Source organism: Bacillus rossius, chromosome 6 (assembly GCF_032445375.1).
Source record: "Bacillus rossius redtenbacheri isolate Brsri chromosome 6, Brsri_v3, whole genome shotgun sequence".
Lineage (NCBI taxonomy): Eukaryota > Metazoa > Arthropoda > Insecta > Phasmatodea > Bacillidae > Bacillus > Bacillus rossius.
Window position 1 is genome coordinate 25,590,308 of NC_086334.1, and position 25,775 is coordinate 25,616,082.

Genomic DNA, 25,775 nt, shown 5'->3' on the forward strand with positions numbered 1-25,775 from the left:
TGCATGAGTTAGAGGGTGAAATAATATATATTCAAACCCCTTCAATCTGCTGTACTGAGTTGCAGTAGCGACCCAAACTCGCTATTAGTGAACTTTATATGCATACCATGAACGTTCGCAAATTCCCGCAAGAACAAATTTTGATTTTTGTAATTATATTTGACTATCATAACAAACGTGCTACTAAAGAATTCAAAATCTTTAATATTCTTAAGGAAAAAAATAACGGTTGCCACTAAGCTTTAATTACTACTGCAGAGCAGAAACGAATGGCTGCACGAGCATTGTTTAAGCCACTCGAGCTGTTCAAATGGGGAGAGGAGGAGACACGAATGTTATCACAAGTGTTTGAGATGGTATCGCCGAACCAAACCTACGTCAGTTTCGTGAGTGGAGGTTATCTGCAGACAACGGAGCACAGGATAGTCGTGTCCAAGGCAGCCTTCAGCGGAATTTTCCAAGTGAAACGCCTTTACAGCCGGTAGGTTATGCCACAGCCGTGTAACGAAAAATGCAACTATCCAGGATTGGGGCGCTATTTGTATGAAAGGGGGAGGGCTAATTAAGCGATGCAACAGAGCTGGGTTTTCACTATACTTTAAACGAAAAACATAGTTTCCTCTTTCAAAATTAAATTAAATTATGATTATTGTGAAAATTTGTATTGAAATACCCAAAGTATTAGTTTATTATTTTTAATACTTTATTGTGTATTTAATTGTTTATTTTAATCATGCAAGTGAATCATTGAATATTTAGTTTCATCAAGTGAATTAATTAAATATTAAGTTTCGCATCTAACGCGCGTGGAGGACACACGCCATTTTTTTTCGAGAGGCAGGTGGGGGAAGTTTCACCCATCATGTACCTAATATTTTTTTATTTTTTAGTTATTTATATTAGTTAAGGACTATTTCAGTCAATTTAACACCATAACTCTCTTGCTTGTATGATCTTGTCATAAATATCTCCAAACGTGTAATTTAATGGGTGGGAAATTTCGCACAAGTGTTAATAACATCTATCACAGGCGTAACATTTACACCTAGCCCTTAACCAATATCACTAACAAGAAAATGAAATACAATATCAACATGGGGTGTGGAAGTCAGCCTGAACTGCTTCAGGGACTGCAAAGTCGTTGATTGGCTGGAAATTCAACTGCATCACCGGCAAAGTAGCACAGCAGAGTCTCGATTAACCGAGCTTCGATTAACAGAGGTTATCCGAGCCTAACTATGACGCCATTACTGGCAAAAAAAAACAGTTAAGCATTACCTTGAGCACATAAAAAATTATTTAAAAATTTTCAAAAGCCTAGAGATAATTTACCTCCTGTGCAAATCATGTGATGTGAAAGAAATACGCTGAAGAAAAGCTGGAAAAACATCACCCGGAAAAATTATACCCCTGGTCTAAGTGAAAAACGAGATGATTTTCTTATTATACTCGTTTTATCCGATATTGAACATATCCAAGGTTGCTGGAATCTACATTCAATCGGTTTATCGAGACTTTGCTGTGCTTGCTTCGCCTTCAAGTGTCTCATCAAGCTGCCAGCGCCTATTGGCGCGCCTCACCCTTCACTTTCTCTTTCCAATGCTCGATTTCTGCCATTGGCTCTTTCATTTTTTTCGGTGTGCTCTGTTGCCAAATATACATAACAGAGCACAAAGGTTTTAAAACACTAATGTATTGAAATTTTGAAGTGAGAATTTCGGAATACAATTTCCTGTTGTATTTTCATCAATAGAATCATCTGAATGTATTGAATTTTTAATTCCGAGGAGTCGTAATTGAAAGACGACATTCAGGTTTCATCTGTTTTTGGTAAATTTTTTTATATCATTTAATACTTTTCTTTTGCCATTTTGACCTTATCATATTTAATGTAATGCATTTTCAGTGATTGTAACGGACCGCTACAAACAGTTTCTCCTGTGAACTAATAATTGGTGTTTAGTATTTAATTATGGTTTATGTCAGATTTATTACAATTGTAAATAATAATGTCAATATACACCAAAAATCGTGATAGAACAATATGGGAAGCGCTGGCCAATTAGCATTGGCGAAGCGCGAGACACTTTACTGCATTGCTTTCAAGCTACTTAACACTCCACGCCGCGAGATGCTACATCTGTAACTAGTTGTTTCACGCACTTAAAAAAAACATAGGTACACTCCACGCCGCCAGGTTAACTGACATTACTTTTCTCGCGTATTTCTTACCAGTTTCTCATATTGTCCCTATTACAATATTTTATACACTTATTTATGGCCAAAAAATCAACAAAAAAAATATGTGCGTGGAGTCCATGCGCGACAGAAGTGAAACTTATTGCTTGTTATATTATTAGTTATCATAACTCTCTTTGACTGAGGTCGCAGATCAAAAAAAATATATATGCAAGTATGCGAGCGCTAAATTATGCCATTGTGCAAGTATTCGAGTGTGAAAGTATGTAAATATGCAAGTGTCCAAGTAAGTATGCAATTGTGCAAGTGTTCACACATGCAAGTGTACAGTATGCAAGTGTACAGTATGCAAGTGTGCAAGCATACAAGTGTGCAAGCATGCAAGTGTGCAAGTATGCAAGTGTGCAAGCATACAAGTGTGCAAGTATGCAAGTGTGCAAGCAAACAAGTGTGCAAGTATGCAAGTATGCTGCGTAATTTTTTTCCTCTCCCCTGTCGTCTCCTCCGCTACCTGTTCCCCCCACCACAAAATGGCGGCTCCGGGAAGACCTCTCGGGCAGGGCTCTCACACACAGGAGGATGCAGTTAATAATCATGACATTGCCCTTGGGATATTCACAAAATATATATGGTCTCAAATACTGAAATCTTAGTATTTTCGTAGAAATTTTGATTGAAAGAAGAGTTTAGCACATTAACGAAAGTATCTAAGTTAAACATTGATATTCCCTACAAAGAAATAAGAAGTAAAATTTGGGTTCGGAAGGGGCTATCGATATAATGAAGGTTTTTAAACTTTTTCCTTCAGAGACAATAAATTGAAACTTCTGTTCATCTGTATATAACATGTAAAACCAACGTTCACCTTTTTAAATTGTATATAATTTTTGGTAAAAGAGCACAGAGTGTTGGCATGTCAAGTGTATCACGTAAAAGTGCTAATGTATGAAAAAGACTCAATAAAAAGCTTTTTGAATTTGAATTTGAAGGGGCTATCGCCCCCCCCCCCCCCTGCGAACCTTCCTCCGGAGCCGCGCTTGCCACCACGTTCCCAACTGTTCCTCTCATGCTCAGCTAAGAATCATGATAGTTATAAATGCCAGCACGCCGGGCAGCATGGAGCGGGGCAGAGGCCTCGCCGCCGGCGCCGGGACGCTGCTCGCCCTGGTCTGCGCCTGCGCGCTGAGCGGGGCGTCGGGACGCTACAGCGCCGCCTGGACCAGCCTGGACTCGCGCCCGCTGCCGCAGTGGTACGCCGACGCCAAGTTCGGCGTGTTCGTGCACTGGGGGGTGTACTCCGTGCCCAGCTTCGGCAACGAGTGGTTCTGGTACCACTGGAAGTGTGAGTACAGCGGGTGGCAACTCGACCAATATCACCCACACATTTTTTTTTTTTTACTAACAAGGGTACTAACAACGACTCGTTTCCCACACCAATACGTTTTGGTACGTCCTCAAATGTTCACGAAATTGAATATGTACGAGTAAGAGGCGCCAGACGCGGTTATCGCCTTCTTGAAAATATCAACGCAAAAGTGTGCTCTGCGCACGCGCGGAATTTGGGCAACAGATCAGCAACCGATTGGACGTCAACATCTGTTCCCTAAAAACAAGGGACTGGCCGTGTCCTATCGTGCCTAAACCCTTGTTGTTGTGTATATTCCAAGATTGATTAGCTTTCATATAAATACGTTTCCCACACCAATACGGGATGAGACCGGGTGTATTAGTAGTATACCTTTAGAGTGTTCATCCCCATAATTAAAGCGCACTGGCCAGCCATTTCAAGGAAAAAAATAACTTTGAAAATTCAAGCACAATATATATATATATATATATATATATATATATATATATATATATTGTTTAAGTTTATCGCGATCACCAACGGCGCAAATGTCTAGGCGGTAACGTACTTACTCATGGTCCAAACGCTCGGGTTTTCGTTCTCACTAACTGTCACTTTTTATAATAAAAAAATAATTAATCTACTGTTTAAAAAATATTATGAATTTAAATGTAAGTTATTTTTATTAGATATTACCTGATATTAAAATTACATTAAAAATTCAATATTAAGTGTTTTGAATATCATATCATTTCTACCCTTTGATGAGACCCTTCTCAAACTGCATTCTTCCAAATACTAGTATTTTAAATCTTAAATGCTAGCTTTAGACGTAGAATTTTCCAGGTAAGCCAAGCATTAGTGTGCATTTAGGTTAGGTGTTAAAATGATTCCACCAATTATCTTAAATGTAATACGTTGATTTGGGTAGGGGATTAAGGTTATGGGGTGGGTAATTTTAAAATTAAATACGCAGGTGCTCTGCTGTTTTACCAATGGGTGTGTATTTCCCAGGCTGATATTCGGGTTTATCTCCCGACGGTTGTTTTCGCAGCGAACTCGAGCAGCTTCGTGGACTTCATGAAGAGGAGTTACCCGCCGGGATTCACGTACCAGGACTTCGCCAAGGAGTTCAAGGCGGAGTTCTACGAGCCGGACCAGTGGGCGGAGTTGTTCCAGAGCTCCGGGGCCAAGTGAGTAGTCTGGAGCACCGCGCTCCCCGTTGCTGGGATCCGGGTTCCCCCCCCCCCCCCCTCCCTTTCCTGCTCTTAGCTCTCGGTACGCGGCGTTCGGCGGGAGTAACTTCGTGATTCGACGACCTCGGTGCTGCCTTTGAATATATATACTGTATAGAAGTCGCCAGCCCAGGTTAAAATTTCTAATACGGTTTTGAGGTAGTTGGTTAATTCACCGCCGCAATCGCCACCATCTCTAGGGCATCGACTTGTGGTGGTCCCTAGCGGACAAGTGTCGAACTCTTCGAACACCCCTTCCCCCTCCCGTTGAACGAACTTGAGCTGCAGTGAATGATGGGTGGGTGGTGCGGGCAATGACAGCGGGCGACAGAGCTGCGCTCTAACGGGTAAATAACAACTAAGACGATACAGGGTTTTACGGCAGCGCACTGCAGCGGTGAAGTTCCCAAGCTGCTCATCATACGCTTCTGAAAAACGTAGAGTAAATCATATCCACTCGCGACTTCTATACAGTATATATATTCAAAGGTGCTGTGCTGCCATCTGTGACGGATGTCACGAACCAAGGTTCACAAAAACGAAAGGAAACTCCATAGTATTAACTGTTTATTGAGTTTTTAACCTTGTCGGAAATATCAGATCCAAAGCCCGGGGTCTATGATTTTTTTTCCAAGCCTTTTTCGCTTTTATCGGAGCCGTTTCATTATATATGTATATATATATTTTTTAATTTCCGACTGCTAATCGAATGATTCGATAATCGACGCAGCTGCTCCGGCAGCGAATTCTAGCGGCAGTTGCGAATACTACGTGTGATTCGCATCCAGAAATGTTGTTGAAAACACAATATGAATTTATTTATCACACTCAGCATTATTTTAAAGAATTCTATGTTAGAGTTCGTGTCCGAGTTTCGTTATAAGTGTATATGAGGAACACATGAATTTGTTCTTTACCGAGGTTATATGCCTCACATCATTGTCGTGTACTGAAAGAGTCGCTCACATTTGTTCCCCTTCATTTTACTGTTGCCACTTTTATTTTAGAGCTATTTCTGGAAATTTATCGCTTAAATTTTACATTTTGTCTGAAATATTCTTCACTGTGATACTTACTAAGCGCTATTCAATGGCGAAAGAATCACGTACCTAAGTTACGTAACGTTCAGAATGTGCATAGCTACAAAATTTATGGCCAAGTCACAAATGCAAAAGAACTATAGTTAAAATCTACTAGAATATCCATTAAATTAATGAAATGTCAAAAAGCGTGTGAGATTAAGCCGTAATTGTTAATAGCCACAAAATTTGTCACTAGCACATGTGAGTCAGAACGCCTTTCCATCATAGCGGACCAGAAGTAATAAAAGTTATCAATATTTGCTTACTAAGAAATATACTAGGCATTTAACTATGGCATTATCACGTCTATCCGCCATTGTGTCCATTATGCAAGGGTTTCATTAACGTGTTAGTCAGTTAGTTTATACTTTTTTTTTTGTAACCATTAGTTATGATATTAAGGAATTCAATTTAATTCCTAACTAAAATTATTTGCCGGTTTTCCGAGGCAAAGCAAAAAAAAAATTAAAAAATTAAAGCCCGTCGAGCTTTTGTGAAACAGTTGTTTTGTTTTCTAATTTCCAACTCTTAAACACACAAAATTAAAAAAAAAAAACAGCAGCTTTGTGGCTGTTTGATTTAACATCAATCTAACAGTCAACAAAATAATTTTGTAGGGTTTTCAAAGAGGTTTGGCGGTAAATACAAAATTAAAAAGTAGCCTACCGATCGTTTCAGCATTGGTTAATTAAATGTACGCTTAGAATTTGCAGTATTAGATGATTTAGAGGATGTCTTAAGTAATCTATTTTTATTACAAATAAAAAATTACAATATTTTGAACATTATTTAAACCCCATATGTAACCCTACAATAGTATTTTAAATCATAAAACAATGTTTAAGCACAACGTACCGCAATGTTTGCTCAATGATGCTGTTTGCGTTTGTGGGTTAAGAGAAATAACACAAGAGAGCGAAAGGACAGAATTAATTAAATAAATTTTAATTTTCCTTTCAGTTTTCTCAGAAAGTTTTCGAAATATTTCACAATTCTTTGGTATCACGTATCATATATATATATATATATTTTTAAATTTTTCATACCACTTGCAAGGTATATTAAGTTCACTGAAGATTCTTGTTAAAACAATATCGACAGAAGGCATGAACTGCACACACAGAATATTTAATTCTAACACAAGCCTGTGTACTCGTGTACTCCACAGGTATGTGGTACTGACGAGCAAGCACCACGAAGGGTACACACTCTGGCCTTCACGGTACTCTTTCAGCTGGAATTCTAAGGACGTTGGACCAAACAGAGATTTAGTAGGTGAGTGTAGTAAATTGGTCAGAATAAAATAAGTATGTGGAACGTGCCGGTTCTGGAACAGTTTTCTTAAAGACGTTTCAAGAATCCAATTTAGCGGCAACGTCTTATGAAAACGTTTTAATACGCTCGACATCTTAATATATGTTTTTTTAAGACGCTCAGAAAATGCCTTAATGAAAACTGGTTTAAAGCTGGCATGCTTCCCCTACAAAAACACTAGCTCCTTTCCCACCTAAGATAGCTATATTACAGCTATTCATCGGGATGTACACAGGCAGTACGTTTCGTTTCGTTTTGGTTTACTCAGCTGTTTGATGAAGAGAGTCGACAAGAACTTAAGAATGTTACCTGAACATCTGAAGTCACCTAAAGTTTACTTAAAGACAAAAAAAAATATTATAGGTTTTAGGATATCGTTCGTTGCCAATCATTACTAAAGAGTAGACTACAACAATGGAAGGGTATTTTTTTTCTTCAGGAATCTGGAGGCATTTTATCATGGCATTCTTTAACTACAACCATTTGCTTTGAATACAGGTGATTTCATGCCAGGCCCACATATTAATTTTAAAGTGAAAGACGCCCAATACTTGTATTACATTCAGAACTGCAATAATTATTAAATTATTTTTCAACTATAGTGATTAAATAAACAGTACTGCCAAGGATGTTTAAAAGTGGAAGGAAAAAGACTAACAGATAAGAGATTTTATAACTTTCGATGTACAGCTCACCGGAAAAAAGTGTAAGTGGTTTGATAATAGTTTTATTTTGAGAAATAAAAGCACTTTTTATGATAAATATTCTAAAAATAATTTGTGTAACATGGAATTTTTAACGCATTAATATCAAGGTTCATATCTTTATCATGGAACAAACTAAAAATTAACACTTGCTTTAGTTTTTTTGATATGCTTTTGAATGAATTTATTTTACATTTCATACATTTGTCAAATTACACAAAATATTTTTTCAGACAAAACTAAAACCAAACACATAAACAAAGTTGAAGTACCTAAATAAAAAATGAATATAATGTATAATGTTCATTTTGTTTAATGTTTATAGTTACAAAAAAAATCTTAATTTTCCCACAGCAAAATAATACAACCCAATTTTTTTTTGCAGGAGAGTTGGCATCATCGATTCGCAGGTTAACTGATTTAAAGTTTGGCCTTTACCATTCTTTGTTTGAATGGTACAATCCACTGTACCTTCAGGATGAAGCTAACCAGTTTAAAACACAGAAGTTCGTGGACTACAAAACTTTACCTGAGTTGTATGAACTGGTACGTAAACAATTATAACTCAATAAGTAGCCGAAAATAAATATCCCATCAATTATTTAGCGTAGTCGTGTCTGTTATGTGTTGAAATAAGCATTCAACAGTTATTTCAAAAATAAATGTCGTTAATTAATTATTTTACATAAAGTTTATCAACTTCCAAATTTTTAGATCCTTAAAAAATCTGGTGAAAAATGTAAGTGAGGAATCCAAATTGACATGTGTTTTTAGTTAATAACTGATGGGTAAACATGATTTGTTATACAACGAAAATGCTGTGTCGATTTCTTACAAAAACAGGCCTGGGTAGCCTTCGATAAAGACAAACGACGTGGAAAAGTAATTTTTGGTTAGGTTGGTATCGATAGTATTAAATTTTTTATTGTGATAAAACTCAGATATGATTCTTTTAACAAGAGCAGATAAGATATGAAGAAAAATCATTGTGTAAGACACGTCCCAAGATTCTACTGAGTTTAAAAATAAAAAGTGGTAAATAAAAAGTCGTCACCTAATTTGTTATTTATGATTTGGGAGATATCATGGCCTCGGTTCTTCTTCGATTCTTGAAAATTCTTTTAGGTAGACTTGCATTAATAAATTCATGCAACAAATTGAATTATGTAATTATTTCAGAAAATACTCACGTCCCTGTCTTATGCAGGAAGGTCCCTTAAGAGAATTCTTAAAGGTCAACAAACTGACTAAACCTAATAAAACAAAGTTACAACTACAAAATAAAACATATAACAAAAAGAAGAAAATATGCCATAAATGTAATTTAAATTCAAATTCTCGATGTGTTGGATTTAGGTAAATAGAAAGAGAGAAAAAAGTCCCTTTCGGCACAGCTTACAGGCGTAGCTAGATTTCGGAGTACCTATTTCTTATGGAAGTACTGTGGAAACTTCTACAAAATTTTGGAACATTTTAAGAACTAAATGTACATAACATATTTATGTTCTCCAATATTACAAAATGATCGATTCAACATTTTCTCTTTTTTTCCATTCAGCGAAAATATTATGAATGTTTTTAACACAATGCATCCAGCATTGAATAACTTAGAAAGAATTATATATTATGCCAACTATGGTAATTATAAAAAAAAAATTAACTTTCAAAAACTACTTTTCATCCCTTGCACTTTCGTATAAAATTTTGCTTTGCACCAAGGTTTAAAATAACAATAAGATGGTTTAAATTTAATTAAAACGAATTTTATACTAAGGAAGTTTTAAATTTTTTTAATTTTCAGCTCCTGTTTTGACGGTAATAACTCGTTTCATCAAAAATTATTTTAGCCAAAGTTTTAGATAAAGTTTAGGATTAATAAAATAAACTATAACGGATATGATGGTATAGTTTCAAATCTTGTGATTTCTTCCCCTTGCAGTAATGGTTGGTTATATAAAAATTATTTTAACAAAAGTATTAGACAATATTTATAAATTAAAAAATATAAGAATGGATTCGATAGCGTACATTACAGTGAATTTTTACTTATTTTCTTATTCCAACTTAAGTTTTTTTTTACCCCTTGCAATAATTGATTGTATTATAAAAATTGTATCAGACAAAAGTTTTAAATAAAAAATTATAATATTTACAAACAATTTGAATGGTTTTGATAGTGTGCTTACTGAAGGAGTTATGAAACTATTTACTTATGTTCAACCCTTTTTAACCACCCTTTACAGTGTTTGGTTTAATCAGAAATTGTTTCCGACAAATATTTTAGGTAATACTTGTAGGGTTTGCAAACAATTTGAATACATTTTATAGTGAGCCTACTAAGGGAGTCATAAGACCCCTGTTTATTCCACCCCTTGTAGGAATGGTAGGTCGTGTTAAACGTTATTTCAGACGAAAGTTGCAGTTAATAATTTATGTTTTTTACAATAAATTAAAAAACGAATTTAATATTGTAGTACATGGTACAGAAATTTTTATTTTTTAAAAAAATTCTACCCCTGATTTTTTTTTAATCCTTCAACAGTTTGCTGAAGACATTTAATTTAGGTTCACACCTCATAGAATTCACCAATACTCCCCCAGGCATATGATCCCGTTAGGGCGTGGTCCTGGTTAGAAGAAAAGAGATGGATCTTTGACATGCCTGACACTGTTACCAGTGCACCAACATGGGTTCCGAGAACCGGGAAATAGATTCGCCATTTCCAATCGCGGCATGATGTTACTGGTGAGCGCACGGCTATAGGTCGAGAGGTTGAGGAGACCCATCCCAGCTTCGGCCCCACCCAGGGCCGCAACTAGGGGGTGGCAAGCGGGGCATACGCCCCGGGGCGCAAAGCTTTGGGGGCGCCGAAATCGCTTGCATTGTAATTCCTACTACAACTGGTAACTGGTAAAAAGTTTTTTAACTTGCATGCCAGGAATGTCTAATCTGATTTACAATATAACGTCTCAACATATATTTAATGAACAAGTCTAGTGATTATACGGACTACTTTATGGACATAGTGGGTTCATGCATGGAAGGTACAGTAGCACAGAAACTGTTACATGTAGGTATGGAAAATGCTTAAATAGCACAATTTTTCCGTGGGAAGGCCCCCGGACCCCCCGCTTTATCGGTGTGGTATGTGCAAAAAAAGAGGGTGGGGTGGGGGGGGGGGCGCATGAATCCATTCATGCCCCGGGTGCCAGAGACTCTAGTTGCGGCCCTGGCCCCACCGAACCGCCCCCAGCTCCGCCGTAAACGCCCCAGACCACCTACAGAGCTAGCCCCCTCTGCGGGAATCTGAGTAGAACCGTCACGGAACCATACCTCTCACAGTTTGGCTGGAGACAGTGACAACCAGTGCGTGTGCGCAGGTGGAGACGTACAGGCCCGAGGTGGTGTGGTCCGACGGGCCGATGAACGCCAGCGACTCCTACTGGAGGTCCAGGAGCTTCCTGGCGTGGCTGTACAACGACAGCCCCGTGAAGAGCTCGGTGGTCGCCAACGACCGCTGGGGCAAGGGCGTCAAGTGCAAGCACGGCGACTTCTACACCTGCCGCGACCACTACAACCCCGGTGAGGCCGGGAAGCCTAACACGCACCGTAAAGTTCTGCCATTCCCCGATTACACACCTTCGGCCAACCTAGGGTTTATTTATATTGCTCTGTTTATTTTAATGTAGCTATACTAACCTAACTAACCGTCCATGGTGTTTTAAAGTGTTTTAATGTAGCTAACCTAACCGACCACTTTTAATATTTGAATTCGTTTTTCCTGCGCGAAAATAAAACCAAATCCCGAAGTTGGCCGAAGGTGAATTGTTCGGGTGTAATCGGGAATGGCAGAACTTTATGTGCATCTTAGGTCTCCCCGGTGAGGCCTCACCCGGCTCGGTCACGCCCCCTCCCCCTTCACCCAGACCTCGCACAGTTGCATCATGTAGTGTTCACAGTACCATTGAATATGAATAAAAATGTAAACGTTCGCTCGGCGCCGGACACTGGGGCGCCTGTGCGTGGCCCACAGCTTCCTCTTTCCGACGATAGGCGTGATTTATATTTTCGACTGGCTCTTGCAAGGTCTGACGCGTACATATGGTTTTTTTAAGACTTTTTACACTTTTTAAATGCTTAATTAAATTTTTACATATAAATATTGTCAAAAATACAATTTTTTTTGGCTTGAATTGATCGATCTACATAACTTCTAGAACCAAACACACGAGTCATCGCGCTAACATAACTGAGTCTCGAGCTGCACTGAGTAGAAATGAGCGAGAGCGCCGGTTGTGACCAATCTACGCGGTTCCCCTTCCCCGCCAACCCGCCCGCCCACAACGCAAACTCAAGGTCGTATAAGCCAGCTGACTATAAATACGTTAAATAATGACACCGCGCTTACGTCTGTAAGACCAATCATTAGGGAATTATTAAGGCAAGACGATATATACAAATTTTTATTTCTGGTACCCGTTGTTTCGGTGTGATTTTAAAGACGTTTCACGTCAAGTATGTGTTTTCAAGCTTCATATTTCCTGGTGGGGAGAACCCCTCCGACACCACCACTGCAATCCCCAGGAACGGGTTTAGCCGAAGTATACTCCCACCAGGGGCGTAGCCAAGGGGGGGGGGGCGGGTTAGGGGTACATAACCCCCCCCCCCTTAGCACCAAATCTTTAATTAATTTCTTATTCATCACTCAAACAAATTTCATATTAAAATTAATAAAATTTTTACCATTACAATATTTAAATTTAAGTACCGAAAACTGCTAAAATAGCACTATCTTACACCTTAAAATTCAAATTTTCCCGGGGGAGGACCCCCGGACCCCCCCCCCTTTTAATACGTGGGGGCCATGCTTCTTAACACACCCCCCCCCCCCCATACACATATCCTGGCTACGCCACTGACTCCCACAAAACCCGGCCACGCCTGTGACCGGCGACGCTGTCCGAGCTGCGCAGCGTGCAGCTAGCTGTGCTGGAGCGGTGTCCCGTGATCCGGCAGGTCACCTGATCCGGCACAAGTGGGAGAACTGCGACACCGTCGACAAGAACTCGTGGTCGTTCCGGCGCAACGCCAGGCTGGCCGACTACCACAGCGTGGAGGAGCTGCTGGCGCGCCTCGTGTCCACCGTCAGCTGCAACGGTCAGTATAGTATAGTATAGTATAGTATAATATACTGTAAATGACCATCATCACACACGATAGATACAAACACACGGTTGAGTCGGAGATCCAACTCAGGAGTCCTGGACGACCCATCCCAAGCAGGGCATTGCTTAAGGGGCCCGCCTCGTCAGCGTTGTATGTGCGTCAGTGAGGCGGGATAAGCGCGACGCTCGCCGGTGCTTCTAGCGCGGTGTCGCCTCTAAGCGCAAGGCTCTGAACTGACGCGCTGTCGTCTCGTCGTCACAGGATAACTGTGAAATTTGAGCGATGACCGTAGCATTATACTTATGGCCGAGAAAAGACGATAAAGGTGTAATGCAAGTCCCTTAAGTTCTTTTAAGAATCTGTACTGGTTATTTTACGCCTAAAAATTACCCTGAAAGCGTGCGTTTTAGCCATTTTAACTCTTCTGAAAATACAGTTTAAAAAATTAATCCGAAATCGAAAGTACTTTTCGGCCCCGCAGCGAACTCTTAAATGCTTTTTGTAAACAGATCCCACTTGGATATCTTGAGTAGTTTTGAAATTTCGTTGCTTTTCCTGAAGCTCTGCACCCTGTATGTATACCCGGGTAGGCGGAGCCCTTAATGAAGCGATCCCGTGCAGCAATACTTCAAACAGACTATCGTCGTCGCCACAGTGGACCCAAGGGCCGAGCACCTGAAATGGCATCGAACCCCGTAGCCCGCGAAGAAGTTCTAGGCGGCGCAATGTCGCCCACAACCTCCGGTTCTGAAACTCCACAGGTTTAGATGTTTTAAGGGGTTTTAATTTCTAGAGGATATCAGATATCATAATGCTTGGGTTTAAGTTGTATATGTTGCGCCTTCATTGAAAACTTACTGTGTAAGTTAACGATTGAAATTAAAAAGTCCATAGTTTAGCATCGTGGGAATTAATTTTTAGAAAGTTGGTGGATGGGTTGGAATATGATCTGTAGAGATGGTCAGTGATGCACAGTTACAACAATTTATTATTTAGTTTGAATTAGTAAAACAGATATTTTGTGAATATTTTTATTGATAGTGCGATGGATTTGCGTGCTAAGAAGTATGTAGTGGAAACTGCGAGGTTACTGAACCGTAGGCCACTTCCCTCCTCCCTTTACCGGAAGTAATAATGTCTTCCCTTGCATACGGCCAACAATCACAGGAGGAAAATCTCTGCACTGTTAGAAATTACTGTAAAATCTACGGAATTCCAAACGAAGAATTGACCTCAAATAACAGAAGGGTTCTTCGTATTCTCAGATAACTTTATCTTCGCAGAAATTTCGCCGGGTTCATCTTCCGAGTTCTGTGTTACGTCGTAAACAAGGTAAACAAACTCGCGGAAGGAAAAAAGAAAGTTTTCGAATTTTTTTGTTAGCATAGCAAGATTATTTATGTTGTTGATTCATGTTGAAAGTGAGTGAACTCAACACCCATACGTTTACGAAGCTAACCGCAAATTCACGAATGTACCTGGATAATAATTCTTAACCAGCGTTCTTCGTAGATGTTGTAACCAGGGGCGCAACAACTAAACTTTCAAAAAGGGGGGGGGGGGGCAATATACCTTTTTATAAAGAATCATCGATCCCCCCTATTGGAGCGAGGGATCCGGGGGTCCTCCCCCGGGAAAATTTGTATTTCAAGGTGGAAAATGATGCTATTTAAGCAGTTTTTTTTTTATCTAAAAATCGATTACACAGCTAGTGGAAATAACATATCCGACTTGTACATCACTTTCTTTGCCCCCGTTTGCCCCCACTTCAAGGTTTCAGAAGGGGGGGGGGACAAAATACCATTGCCCCCCCCCCTCCTGTTGTTGCGCCCCTGTTACCTTTTCCCGGCTGAACGGCTGAACGGATCGTAATGAAATTTGGCAAGGAGATAGATTATATGTATCCTGGGGATGGACATAGGATATCTTTTGTCTAAAAAAAATAAATTTTAAACGGGTAAAAAAAAATATCTTAATTTTATGTAATGTGTGACATAGATATACAAACTGTTAGTGTCATTCCTCTATGTCTGCCGAGCAATAGCTTTCAAGCCATTACGTTACGTTTTGCTATTGTAAGGAATTTAGTAGAGAGTAAGAAAAATTAAAGCTCTGCATCGTGGTACCTCAATACACCAGTAGATGTCACAGTTTTTTTTTAATCGTTTTATAGTTTGCACATCCTAACTAATAGCGCGGGCGTGCTGGAAGCCGAGGGAACAGGGTCTTCCTCCCGCAGGCAACTACCTGCTGAACGTGGCGCCCACCAAGGAGGGAGTCATACCGCCCGTCTACGAGGAGCGGCTGCGGCAGCTGGGCGCGTGGCTGGCCCTCAACGGCGAGGCCATCTACTCCACCGAGGCGTGGAGCCACCAGAAGGACGCCGCCTCCCCCGGCGTGTGGTGAGCGGGAACCCCGGGCACAAACAAACAACCCACAACAGCTTTCTTTCCTGACGTGAATACGTCTTTGAAATCGCTTCCTTGGTGGGAGGCAATTCAAATAAACGAATGATAAAAAAAATTCGGGGGATACAGCTAGGGGTGCCCACAAGGGGGGGGGGGGGGGGGTAACGACGCAGACTGCGTCATTAAAATTTCAGGGGGGGGGGGGGGTGGTTAAAAGACGAGAAAAATGTATATATTATTTACATAATTATAGCTTCTAATGTGAAATTACGTTTCTGGTGCTTTGATAATTGAAAGGGATCTTGTCAATCAAATTGGCAACCCCGCACTTTCCTCATCAAAAGCAGTTATCTGTCGGTTCAGGATGGAAATATTACCTGATATGACCAAAATTATTATTAGAAAATCATTTTAAATTAATGCAAAATGTGATAAAATGTAATACTAAAAAAGTATAATATTATAAAATAATTGAGTAAATTATTGATAAAATGGCATAACAAATTTCGGGGGGGGGGGGGGAACATTAGGTTAGGGGGGGGGGTGAGTCATAGTGTTTGGGGGGGGGGGGGCACATCTGAGCTACATATCTATAAACTCCATCCAAAATTTAATTACACCACTGGATAAGCTAAAGTATCAAAGAATTCGTTACGCTAAGTTAGGACTGTGACGCATCGCTGCGCGGTTGAGGGAAGAAGCGCCGCCGTTTTGAGGTAAATTTTGCTGCGTTTCGAGGTTTACATTTAGTATAACTGATGTTGACTCGGAGAAGCTACGATGTTTGTTTAGGTTTCAATCGTCAGCTCTCATTAAAATCTATCGATTGCATAAATTAAAACGTTAGTGTAAAATAGTTACAGTGAATATATATGGTGTTAAAATATAAAATAGCGTATTTTATGTTTTTTATAAAAAATATTACATGTTACGTATATTAAAAAAAGAGGGGGGAGGGAGGGCGTGGCTGTGTCATGGAAACAGCCGTGTGTTGTACGTGAACAGGTACGTGTACGTAACACACACACACACACACACACACATATATATATATATATATATATATATATATATATATATAAAAGAGAGTTTTTCAGTACTCACCAATTATGTGTAACACATGCGCATGGTATCGAAAAATTCACGTGTTCTCACGTTGTAAATACACTTATATAATACTAAACTCGGGACACGAAACTTATTGGCGAAGGTGATAAAAATGCAAAAATTGTGTTTCCAACTGCGTTTCTTGCGATTCAAACGTAGTGTTTCCGCACCCGCCACTAGAATTCTCTGCCGGAGCAGCTTCATCGCCTATCGAATTTTTTTATTTGCAGAAAGAAATTTTAAACTACAAAATAAAATGGCTCCGATTAAAGCGGAAAAGAATTTTAAAAAATTAATAAACCCCGTCTTTGAACATGATTTTCTACAAGGAATTTTAAAGTATCCTTTTGTCTTTGTAACCTTTGGTTCGCACCATAAGCCACAGATGGCAGCACCGTGGTTGTTACACATTTCTGTTCCTTGAATTCCATCGCAATTACGAAATTACTCCCACCAAAGCCTATCAGGTCCAGTCGTAGACATTGTGCCGTGAAACCCTTAAATTTGCTTTTACATTCTCTTGGGAGCAACTTCATGCCATCAGTTCATTTTTATTTTCTATCTTTATTTATATTTCTGCTTGAAGTCTTATCGACAACTAGGTCATTTAAAGACGGATGGACTCAAAAACAGTGTTCAAGTAAATTGGTGAAGTGACCATCCCAAACTCTGCTTTGAGTGATTACGGGAAACAATGTAAAACCAAAATCAGTATGGGCGATCCAGAATTCCAGTTCAGTGCATTAGGAATGTGCCACATTCTTTAAGTTTTCTTTTTTAAATTTAATATTTGATAAGACAGTTTTTGTTTACTTTGACGGATTTGTGAAGAATTCAGACGACACAATTCCACACCCATGCCTCTCCGGGGACTCGAACCCGGAGCCCCTCGCACGAGAGCGATACGAGGTCGGGATCTAAAAGTGACCTCGCTCCGTTATTCTCATCCATTTATTTTCAGGAAAAATTTTCATTGACAGAGATACGGAAATTTCGCGAATTTATTTTGGCGTCAGGCTAAAATGTAAAGCCTTATGTTTGCTCTACCAACATTTTTTTTTTACATTGGCTGATTTCTAAGTAAGAACCTTTTTTTTTTCTCTTTAATCGGCACTACCTGGTTAGCTTACTTCTCTCGTAGCTGGGCATCGTTGGCTCACTGTCGTACAGAAGGACCGTGTCCAAATAACTGCGTTCCAATCATGAACGCAGTGCAAGAATATGAAGGTTTGCATTCTATAATGCTACCAAATGAATTCCGCGAAATTTCCGTACCTCTGGTTTTTGAGGATGCCCGTTGGATGTCCATGTTTGTGATACACGCCTCTGTGTGTGGTCCAGGTACACCAAGAGCAAGGACGGCTCGTCGGTGTTCGCCTTGGTCCTGCAGTGGCCGAAGAACAACGTCCTGCACTTGGGCTCGCCCCGTTTGAGCGACGAGTCGAACGTCACGCTTCTGGGCAACAACATGGCGCTCGAGGTGAACTTAGCTGTGTCACACATTGACATAGTTTTCCCATCAGCATCTTCGGTGAATCTGGGTTTAGATCATCTTGGAAACTGAACAGGCATGCTGGCGATTTCGATTGTAAAGACCCTGAAGTTATTACTGGAGGGCTATAGCCAAGCCCGATGGATAAAACATTTATTTAAGAGACACGATTCAGTGGTGAATTTTTTACACAAAATTTAAACACCGTAACAGATCATCACTCAAGGAGTTGCGTGATGTGATTGGAAAAATATCAGAGCTAAAGGCTAAAAATTACATTTAAGATTGCATTTTGAAGATTTCAGTAAACGTAGAGAAATTTAATATTTATGCTTCACCGTGAATGATTTAAAAGCAATAAGTGATTTTATTATTCCCTCATTAGCTATCGTATTTTACGTTAGCAAATTCGGAAATAGACTTACGTTAGTAAAAAAAAACCTTCCAATGCACTCAGCCCTGTTGCAAGTTACTTTTAATTCTCTTGACCTCTGTGTATAATATTTATTGTCCGTAGTGAATATTATTTTAGTTAATCAATAGTGAATGTTAATAGACAACAATTTTAACCAGATACTTAATATTGATATATCTTGTATATACACATTGTTGGTTTACGTTGGTTTTCATTGACAAAACCTCACAATGAACGAAAATTTATACATAAACACACGGAGAATCATTAAATACCAGCTGATGTCAAATGTTACATTACTAGACAGCACAGAGAATTCTGTGGAAGGAATTTAGTCAGAAAGAATTAGACCGCAGACAAACTCAATATACTGGCAATGCTGGAGAAAATTACAACAATCAACTTAAATTTAATTATTTTCACTACAAATGAATTAAAATGGTTGCAGCAACATTGTCAACAACTGGACGCAAAATTCATAAGTTTTTTAAACTAGTTAAACTCAGGACAAGTGTTGCTAAGGGCCGCTTGCAAAGCCAGATAACTAAAATATAAGCAAAATATTATCATGTTAAGCAAATGGAGAAATACTCTGCTTTGCTCAGGTAAAGAATTTGCAACCCACCGAAATCTCGTTTAGGCCTAAGAAGTAGTGTTGCACTGAAGTAAATTAATAAGTTACCAAACCAAACTCGCCTTAGCTTTCCAATTCAAATATAACTTAACCTGTACATTTGCTGTTTCAGTGGGCGCCTGCATCGAGTGGCATCAAGGTGACTTTCTGCAGCAGAGAAGACGCGAAGTCAGACTGGGCATGGGCGCTGAAACTGACGAATGTCACACACTGACACCATCACTGCCACAAGACCGTCTGAGCTCATGAACTGATATTTGAGCAAATTTTCATTCTGCGTCTTCCATTTACACTCCATGTTATCTTTCCTGTGATGATTTCTTGGAATTCAAATACATTTTACCGTGTATTTAACCAATTCTTGCCACCATTGTCCTTGTGTGTTACTACCATTCGCAGTTGGAACCCAGCATCAAATATGATTTTGATAGCAGTAGTTAGAGTTCAAGATGCTCAAGTTTGTTTTCGTATAGAATTTTACGTAGGCTGCATTTAATAAGAAAAAAAACTAAAAACAATAAAACGTTAATGGTATCTTAAGAACATAGGTAATAACATTGCCAGTGCTTCAGGTGGGGCTAGGTTCACAACTTAATTTTATAAACAAGACATGCTATGATGAGTCTTAATGAGCTTCCATATACTGATACAGAAAATAAATTATTTTAATAAATAATTTTAGATAATGATTGTGTAAAATATCACGTTCCTTTATATATCTTAATTTCTTCGCTCAGAAAAAAAAAATAATTCTGCGTGAAATATTGATAGAAATGATTCAAACAGTTACTTACTTAAACAAAACTTACACCTTTTCTTCAATTAAATAAAAAATATTTCATACAAATGTTTTTTCAAGAGTATTATTACAATTTATTGTAGTGTCATTATTTTTTAATGTATTTTTTGTTGTTATTGCTGCACAGCGAGGTCACTCGAAACACAACGACCACATTCAAGGGCACACACACATTGCGCAGAGCTTCAGGAAACACCACACGATTGGAAAACAGCTCAAGGTATCAGTGGGGTCTGCTTACGAAAAGTATTTACAAATACGCTGATAGCGGATAAGTAGTTATGTTTCAGTATTTCGTTTTAGTTTGATTTCGAAGACTACATGTTGTAGCCGTTACCATGGTGCGACTTCAGGAAAAATTTAATATAGTTTTTATTTCATGATTCATAGACCCAAAAAATACAGTCAACTCAAAAGTTATCTATATATATAATCAAATTTTGTACACGATAATTGCCGTAAATTGGCACAAATTACTTCCAAATTAATAAATAAAATATAGTAATAGAAAATCTCGGTCTTTTTCGTTAATGTGCATAATCCTACCAAAGGGGTAGTAATGGAGAAAGGTTTTTTAAAAATACAGAAACGTATTATAACTCGTAGACGAAATACCAAAAACGTTGTATAGATAAATTTTAGATACGATCAGTCACAGCTGCAAGGGGAGAAAACAAAAAAGGGTTGGAAGACAAAAAATGCATAACTCCCTCCGTAGGCACACAATCAAATCCGTTCAAATTGTTTGTAAATATTATAATTTTTACTTAAAACTTTTGTCTGAAACAATTTTTGATAAGACGAACCATTACTGAAAAAAAAAAAAAATTCGTGCCACGAACACTATCGAATTCGTTCTTATATATTTTAAACTTTCTAAATATTCTCCAAACCGTTTGTCTTAAGTAAATATTTAGGTAACCCACCATTACTGCAAGAGAAATAGATAACAAGAGGTGAAAAAAAAAACGTTTTGGTAGGTGTGCAATCAAATACATTAAAGAAAAATTCTAAACATTATTAAAATCTTTGGCTGAGACAATATTTGATGAAATGAAATACCACAAAAATAGGAGTTGAAATAAAAGAAAAATACAAAGCTGCCTTACAATCAAATTCATTCGAATTTATTTCAAACCATCTTATTATTTTAAACCTTGGTCTAAAGCCAAATTTATATACGACCACGTATTAGTGCAAGGTATGAAAATAAGTGTTTGAAGGTCAACAGAATCCATAACTACCTTAAGAAGGCATACTGTGAAATTCTTTCGAAGCTAAGTAATGCTGGATCAATTGAGTTAAAAACATTCCAAACATTTTCGCTGCATGGAATATGAAAAATGTTTTTATCGATCATTTTGGAATAGTGTAGAACATGTAAGATGACATGTACATTAAATTCTTTAAATGTTCCAGAAGTTTATAGAAGTTTCCTGAAAATTTCCAGAAGAAATGTGTATTCAAAATTTAGCTACGCCTATAGGCTGTGACAAAAGTTTTTTTTTTTTTTAACTGTATTGTTAGAAGAGTGGAAATGGCTGAGACGCTTTTTATCAGAATAATATTTAGGCATGAAACACTCGGAATAGTTTCTTGAAAGCACTCAAGAGACTTGCAGTACACCTTTTTTCTACATTTCTCCTCCATGTAATGTTACTGTCACCGCTCAAATCTCACAGTTGCCCTACGCACGATGAGAAGAATGCGCGCCAGTCCTCAGCCTTGCGCTTAGAGGCGATACCGCGCTAGAAGTTACTTACCTGGAGTGATTCATTGGAAAGCACGGACTGGTTTTAAACCCGGGTACATGAGAATATGAGCCAGGGCTTACAACTATTAGGCTACACTCAGTATTTTCTTGATACTTATGAGTACTTATATATATATTTCGATTTTTTACATTATAATTTTTTTGTTATTTATTGTGCTTGATATGTGAGTAGCGAATAAATAAAATATTTTGAGGAAGATGATATAAATTCTACATACAGCACGCAGTGTTCATTTTTGATGACGTAATCATGATATCCATAGCGTTGCCTGTGCTCATGACATCCGGTGATGGATAAAATGGCTCAGCATCATGCAGATATTTAGGGCACATGGCTGTTAGTTTTCCGTGTTGATAAAGTGATAACAGTAATGACGTCTTATACAAATAGTGTGTGCTCATATCATTTAAATGAATAATGTACGACAATGATTTTTAAGATTTGTAATCTTGACATTTTTATTGTGAGTTGAATTGTTTGTTTTTATTTTTAGCATTTTAATTTTCCTAACGCTATATAAATTTTAACCATGCAGGAAAAAGTAAGCATAAAACCTAAGTAATAATGCCAATGTAATAAGGATTATATTTTTTTGCTATTCTAAGGAGCACCTTTTAAGACTTTAAGAAATCTACAACAGTAGGTTTTATAAGTAATTCCATTTCATTGTAAAATTGAAATTTACAGCGAAATTTTAAAGAAAAATTACGGTTAGTAAAGTTAGTTACAGAGTAACAAGCATGCAGACATCAGCGCTGATGGAATATTGCGTCACTACCACGACTAACCGTATGGCGCGTAATCTTGACTTAACTACCTATGGCCACATTCACCGAACCTCTCGGACACACTTCCTTTTTTTTTTTTTAATTCAAAACCGTGAAAGCAAAGCATGATGGAAGTGTTTGATCCGCGTGAGGGTGACATTTTTCGCAGCTCACCTTGTTAACCCGAACGGTTCGGTTGGTTGGTAATCCTGAATCCGCATCGCCAGCACATTCTCTTCTCTCTCTCTCTCTTTCTACATTCCTCGCAGTGTGCGGATTATGGAAATAACACGTAATCCCTTTTAATTAAACTTCCGCGTGTCTGAGTGACCTGTTCTTATACTGCCAACCACGTCAGCGAAAAAAAAAAAAGTGAAATCGAAATATTTTTTTTCCCTTGTCAACTCAATTTGCTCTTAGGTGGAGCGACAAAAATATAGTTTATAACTTTATAACTGTTACATTCCTAAACGTCAATGAAAATATATTCGTTAATACGTGGACTATTCCTTTATCAAATAGTAATAAATCTTAGTATATAAACAAATATAATACTTCCCTTTAAAAGCTTTATATTCGTTGGTTGGACTAACTTGTGCAATATTCCTTTAAGTTTACAGCTTTACCAGTTCCAAGCTGTCATGTGAATTTGCATTACTACATAAATGAGCGAAAAACATTTATTTTATTACTTTTTTACCGACTTTAGAACATTGATATAATACTATATGCACACTTAAACAAAGGAAGTTACCATTGCATACTGTAATCAAAAACCTATAGCTATAGATGATTTTTTAATAAATAAAACTATAACATTACGTACCTATGCACTTTGCAATGGACTTGAACAGGATTATGTTTCTTTATTCACTTTTAAAATCCATGCATGCCTATGTTACAAAAATAATATACTGAAGAACTACACAGTGCATCATAATAATTAACATTATCTACACCTCCATGAAAACTGCCACCATAAATAAATCTGCCGCGAAACATCGTCAAAACAGAATGGTGTGCTTTGCGAGGTTATCCGCCTGTGTCTAACAAACGACGACGTCCCTTTGAAGCTTTTGTGCGTGAGCAGGTACAGGGAAATGTACTTTAACCTGTGTTAACACAGTGATTATCATCAAATAATAAAGTTTATGCTAGTTTGATTTAAATTAAAATAAAGCAAAAGAAACATTTGATATCTCCATTAGTTTAATTACCTCATTTGCACATAAATAGGTTTTATCGAGTTTTTCTTCTGCCTCCGTCCACCGTTAGGTTTCAAACAAACGAGGGCGAAAAAAGTAATAATTTGTGGCCAGTTTTAAATAGAACTCGGGGGTATTTTTATTGACACATTTACAACATAAGTTTGGCTATAATAGTTTTGAATTTGTAGCACTACTCCAGTTTTGTTGTTAGCCACGATCGTTAAGAGTACCACTCGCCAATGAGTGCATAATGAAATCGTTCATATACACATAAAAGAACCTGCCTGTAATAAAACGTTAATAGTAGATGTCAAAATATTGATTCAGCTTCTTCCGACAAAGCCACTATGTACTTTAAAATATCAAAGTCAGAAAAATAAATATTTAAATACAATGTTTTATGTTTATAAATCATTCCACAAAAAAGAAAGTTTTAAATTTCTGACGGATATGACTGGCCTGAATACTTTGGCCATGCTCCGAACCATATAACTTCAACAGCTAAAACGGTTCCAGTGAAATAAGTGAAATTCTGCTTGTCATCTCACTGAATGAACTTCAGAAATCCAGTGGTGGCTTCGTTTTTTGTTCATCACATCCACCAGCATTGATTCTGTGGTGGATATAACCGATTCTTTGGTCAATATCAACTACTGATTAACATTTTTAGAGGCCACCATGTTTATGAGCAAACCAATTTATTCCGACCCGGTTCCAAAACGTTAGTCACTTGATAATTTGTATTTTGAGATTCAACACATTGATTTAGTCAAAATAATTTTGAGATACAACATAATAAGTTAGTAGTGTGATTTAGCCGATTCGGGGACAGCGGCTTGTGGCGTCGGATTCGGATGTGTGAACTTTGACTACTGACGTCATCAAATTCCTCCAAATTTTCCATAATTTCCTGGAAATACCACTAGATTACATCGAATATCACCCAGAATTTTCCTATTAATTATTCCCCATTCCCCAATTTCCCAAGTAGCCTCTCATATCCTCCTGTAGGTTTGGTATTCCCACTGCTAGCCTAACCAGACTACAGGGGAATACAGGAGAAGCTATCTGATTGGTCGATTCATGCAGGACATATTTGCTTCAGAGGTCTCCATCATATTGGTTAATGTTAACATTAATTAAGTTATTCGTGAATGTTAGAACTATGGCATTGTATATCCCTGTCAGTGTACAAACATTGACCACTACATTGAATGATGTCACCGACACCATATTGAATGATGTACGGTACCCACCTATGATTCATCACTGTTATATTTTACATATAAGTCATTTTTAATTACTCACATCAATTCTATTCACCATCATTATATGTATTTAATTTTCTCATGTGCTTTCATATCAAAACATAATCTTGGATTTCATTTGCACATGCTCTCACTTATACAACAGTAATCATGGAACATATAGTCATAGTCTATGTCCTCACCACCAACTTGAATAATCTCATTATGAGACCAAAGGCATCCCTGCCGCCATCTTAGATTACATAATCACCTTTGGCCTATGACATCACCATATCCTCCTTTGATTATATCATATTTTGACCTATGACATTATCGCTGCTATCTTGTATCACATCATATGACCTTTGAACCATGGTATCACCAGTACTACCTAAGATTCATCAATATAATATTTTACCTATGAGTCATCTTTAACTACACACATCCATTCTATCCACCATAATTGTCTTTACATGCATTTAATTTTTTAAACCTCTTATTGAAAAAAATACCATACTTGATTATCTAGCTACTTTTTATGTCTTTAACTTTTATTATTTACCCTAGCTGCTAGAGTACATTCATGTATTATTCATTCTTTTAGAACCTTTCATTCAACAGTCCTTGTTTACTGTGTTCTGTATGCAGTTACCAAGTTTCACATACATTCCAGAGATTATAACTTCCATTCTTAGGAACACTGATAATTATTTATTTAACATTAATATATATTACTCTGTGATAGATACCTCTTTACAAAGTTATGTCTGTGGACATGAAAAATTATATTTGATTTGTATTTAATGCAGTTAATGAGTAACTAGGTGGATATTTTCAACTGAAAATTTTCTAGAAATCAAGTTTTGTATTAAAA

The 25,775-nt window shown here is 37.8% G+C and overlaps 1 protein-coding gene across 2 annotated transcripts; it reads left to right on the top strand.

Moving 5' to 3' along the window:
* The first annotated feature begins 386 nt into the window (after positions 1-386).
* LOC134532893 (alpha-L-fucosidase-like) lies at positions 387-19,463 on the top strand. 2 transcript variants are annotated; one of them, XM_063369912.1, is made up of 10 exons: positions 387-481; positions 3,303-3,541; positions 4,602-4,740; positions 7,033-7,139; positions 8,268-8,428; positions 11,264-11,465; positions 12,900-13,040; positions 15,289-15,451; positions 17,906-18,044; positions 19,218-19,463. In XM_063369912.1, the coding sequence occupies exons 2-10, from the start codon at positions 3,316-3,318 to the stop codon at positions 19,317-19,319; spliced, it is 1,380 nt and encodes a 459-aa protein (XP_063225982.1). In that variant the 5' UTR covers positions 387-481; positions 3,303-3,315; the 3' UTR covers positions 19,320-19,463. The 2 variants fall into 2 exon arrangements, with proteins under 2 accessions (XP_063225982.1, XP_063225984.1); XM_063369914.1 differs by having other exon boundaries at positions 3,315-3,541.
* Positions 19,464-25,775: the final 6,312 nt, after the last annotated feature.

What these genes read in the sequence shown, in the direction of transcription:
- LOC134532893 (XM_063369912.1), top strand. Translation starts at nt 3,316, where the DNA reads ATGGAGCGGGGCAGAGGCCTCGCCGCCGGCGCCGGGACGCTGCTCGCC. An exon ending in ACCAAACAGAGATTTAGTAG is followed by an intron (nt 7,140 to 8,267) that starts GTGAGTGTAGTA and finishes TTTTTTTTGCAG; the next exon opens with GAGAGTTGGCATCATCGATT. An exon ending in GCCGCCTCCCCCGGCGTGTG is followed by an intron (nt 15,452 to 17,905) that starts GTGAGCGGGAAC and finishes TGTGTGGTCCAG; the next exon opens with GTACACCAAGAGCAAGGACG.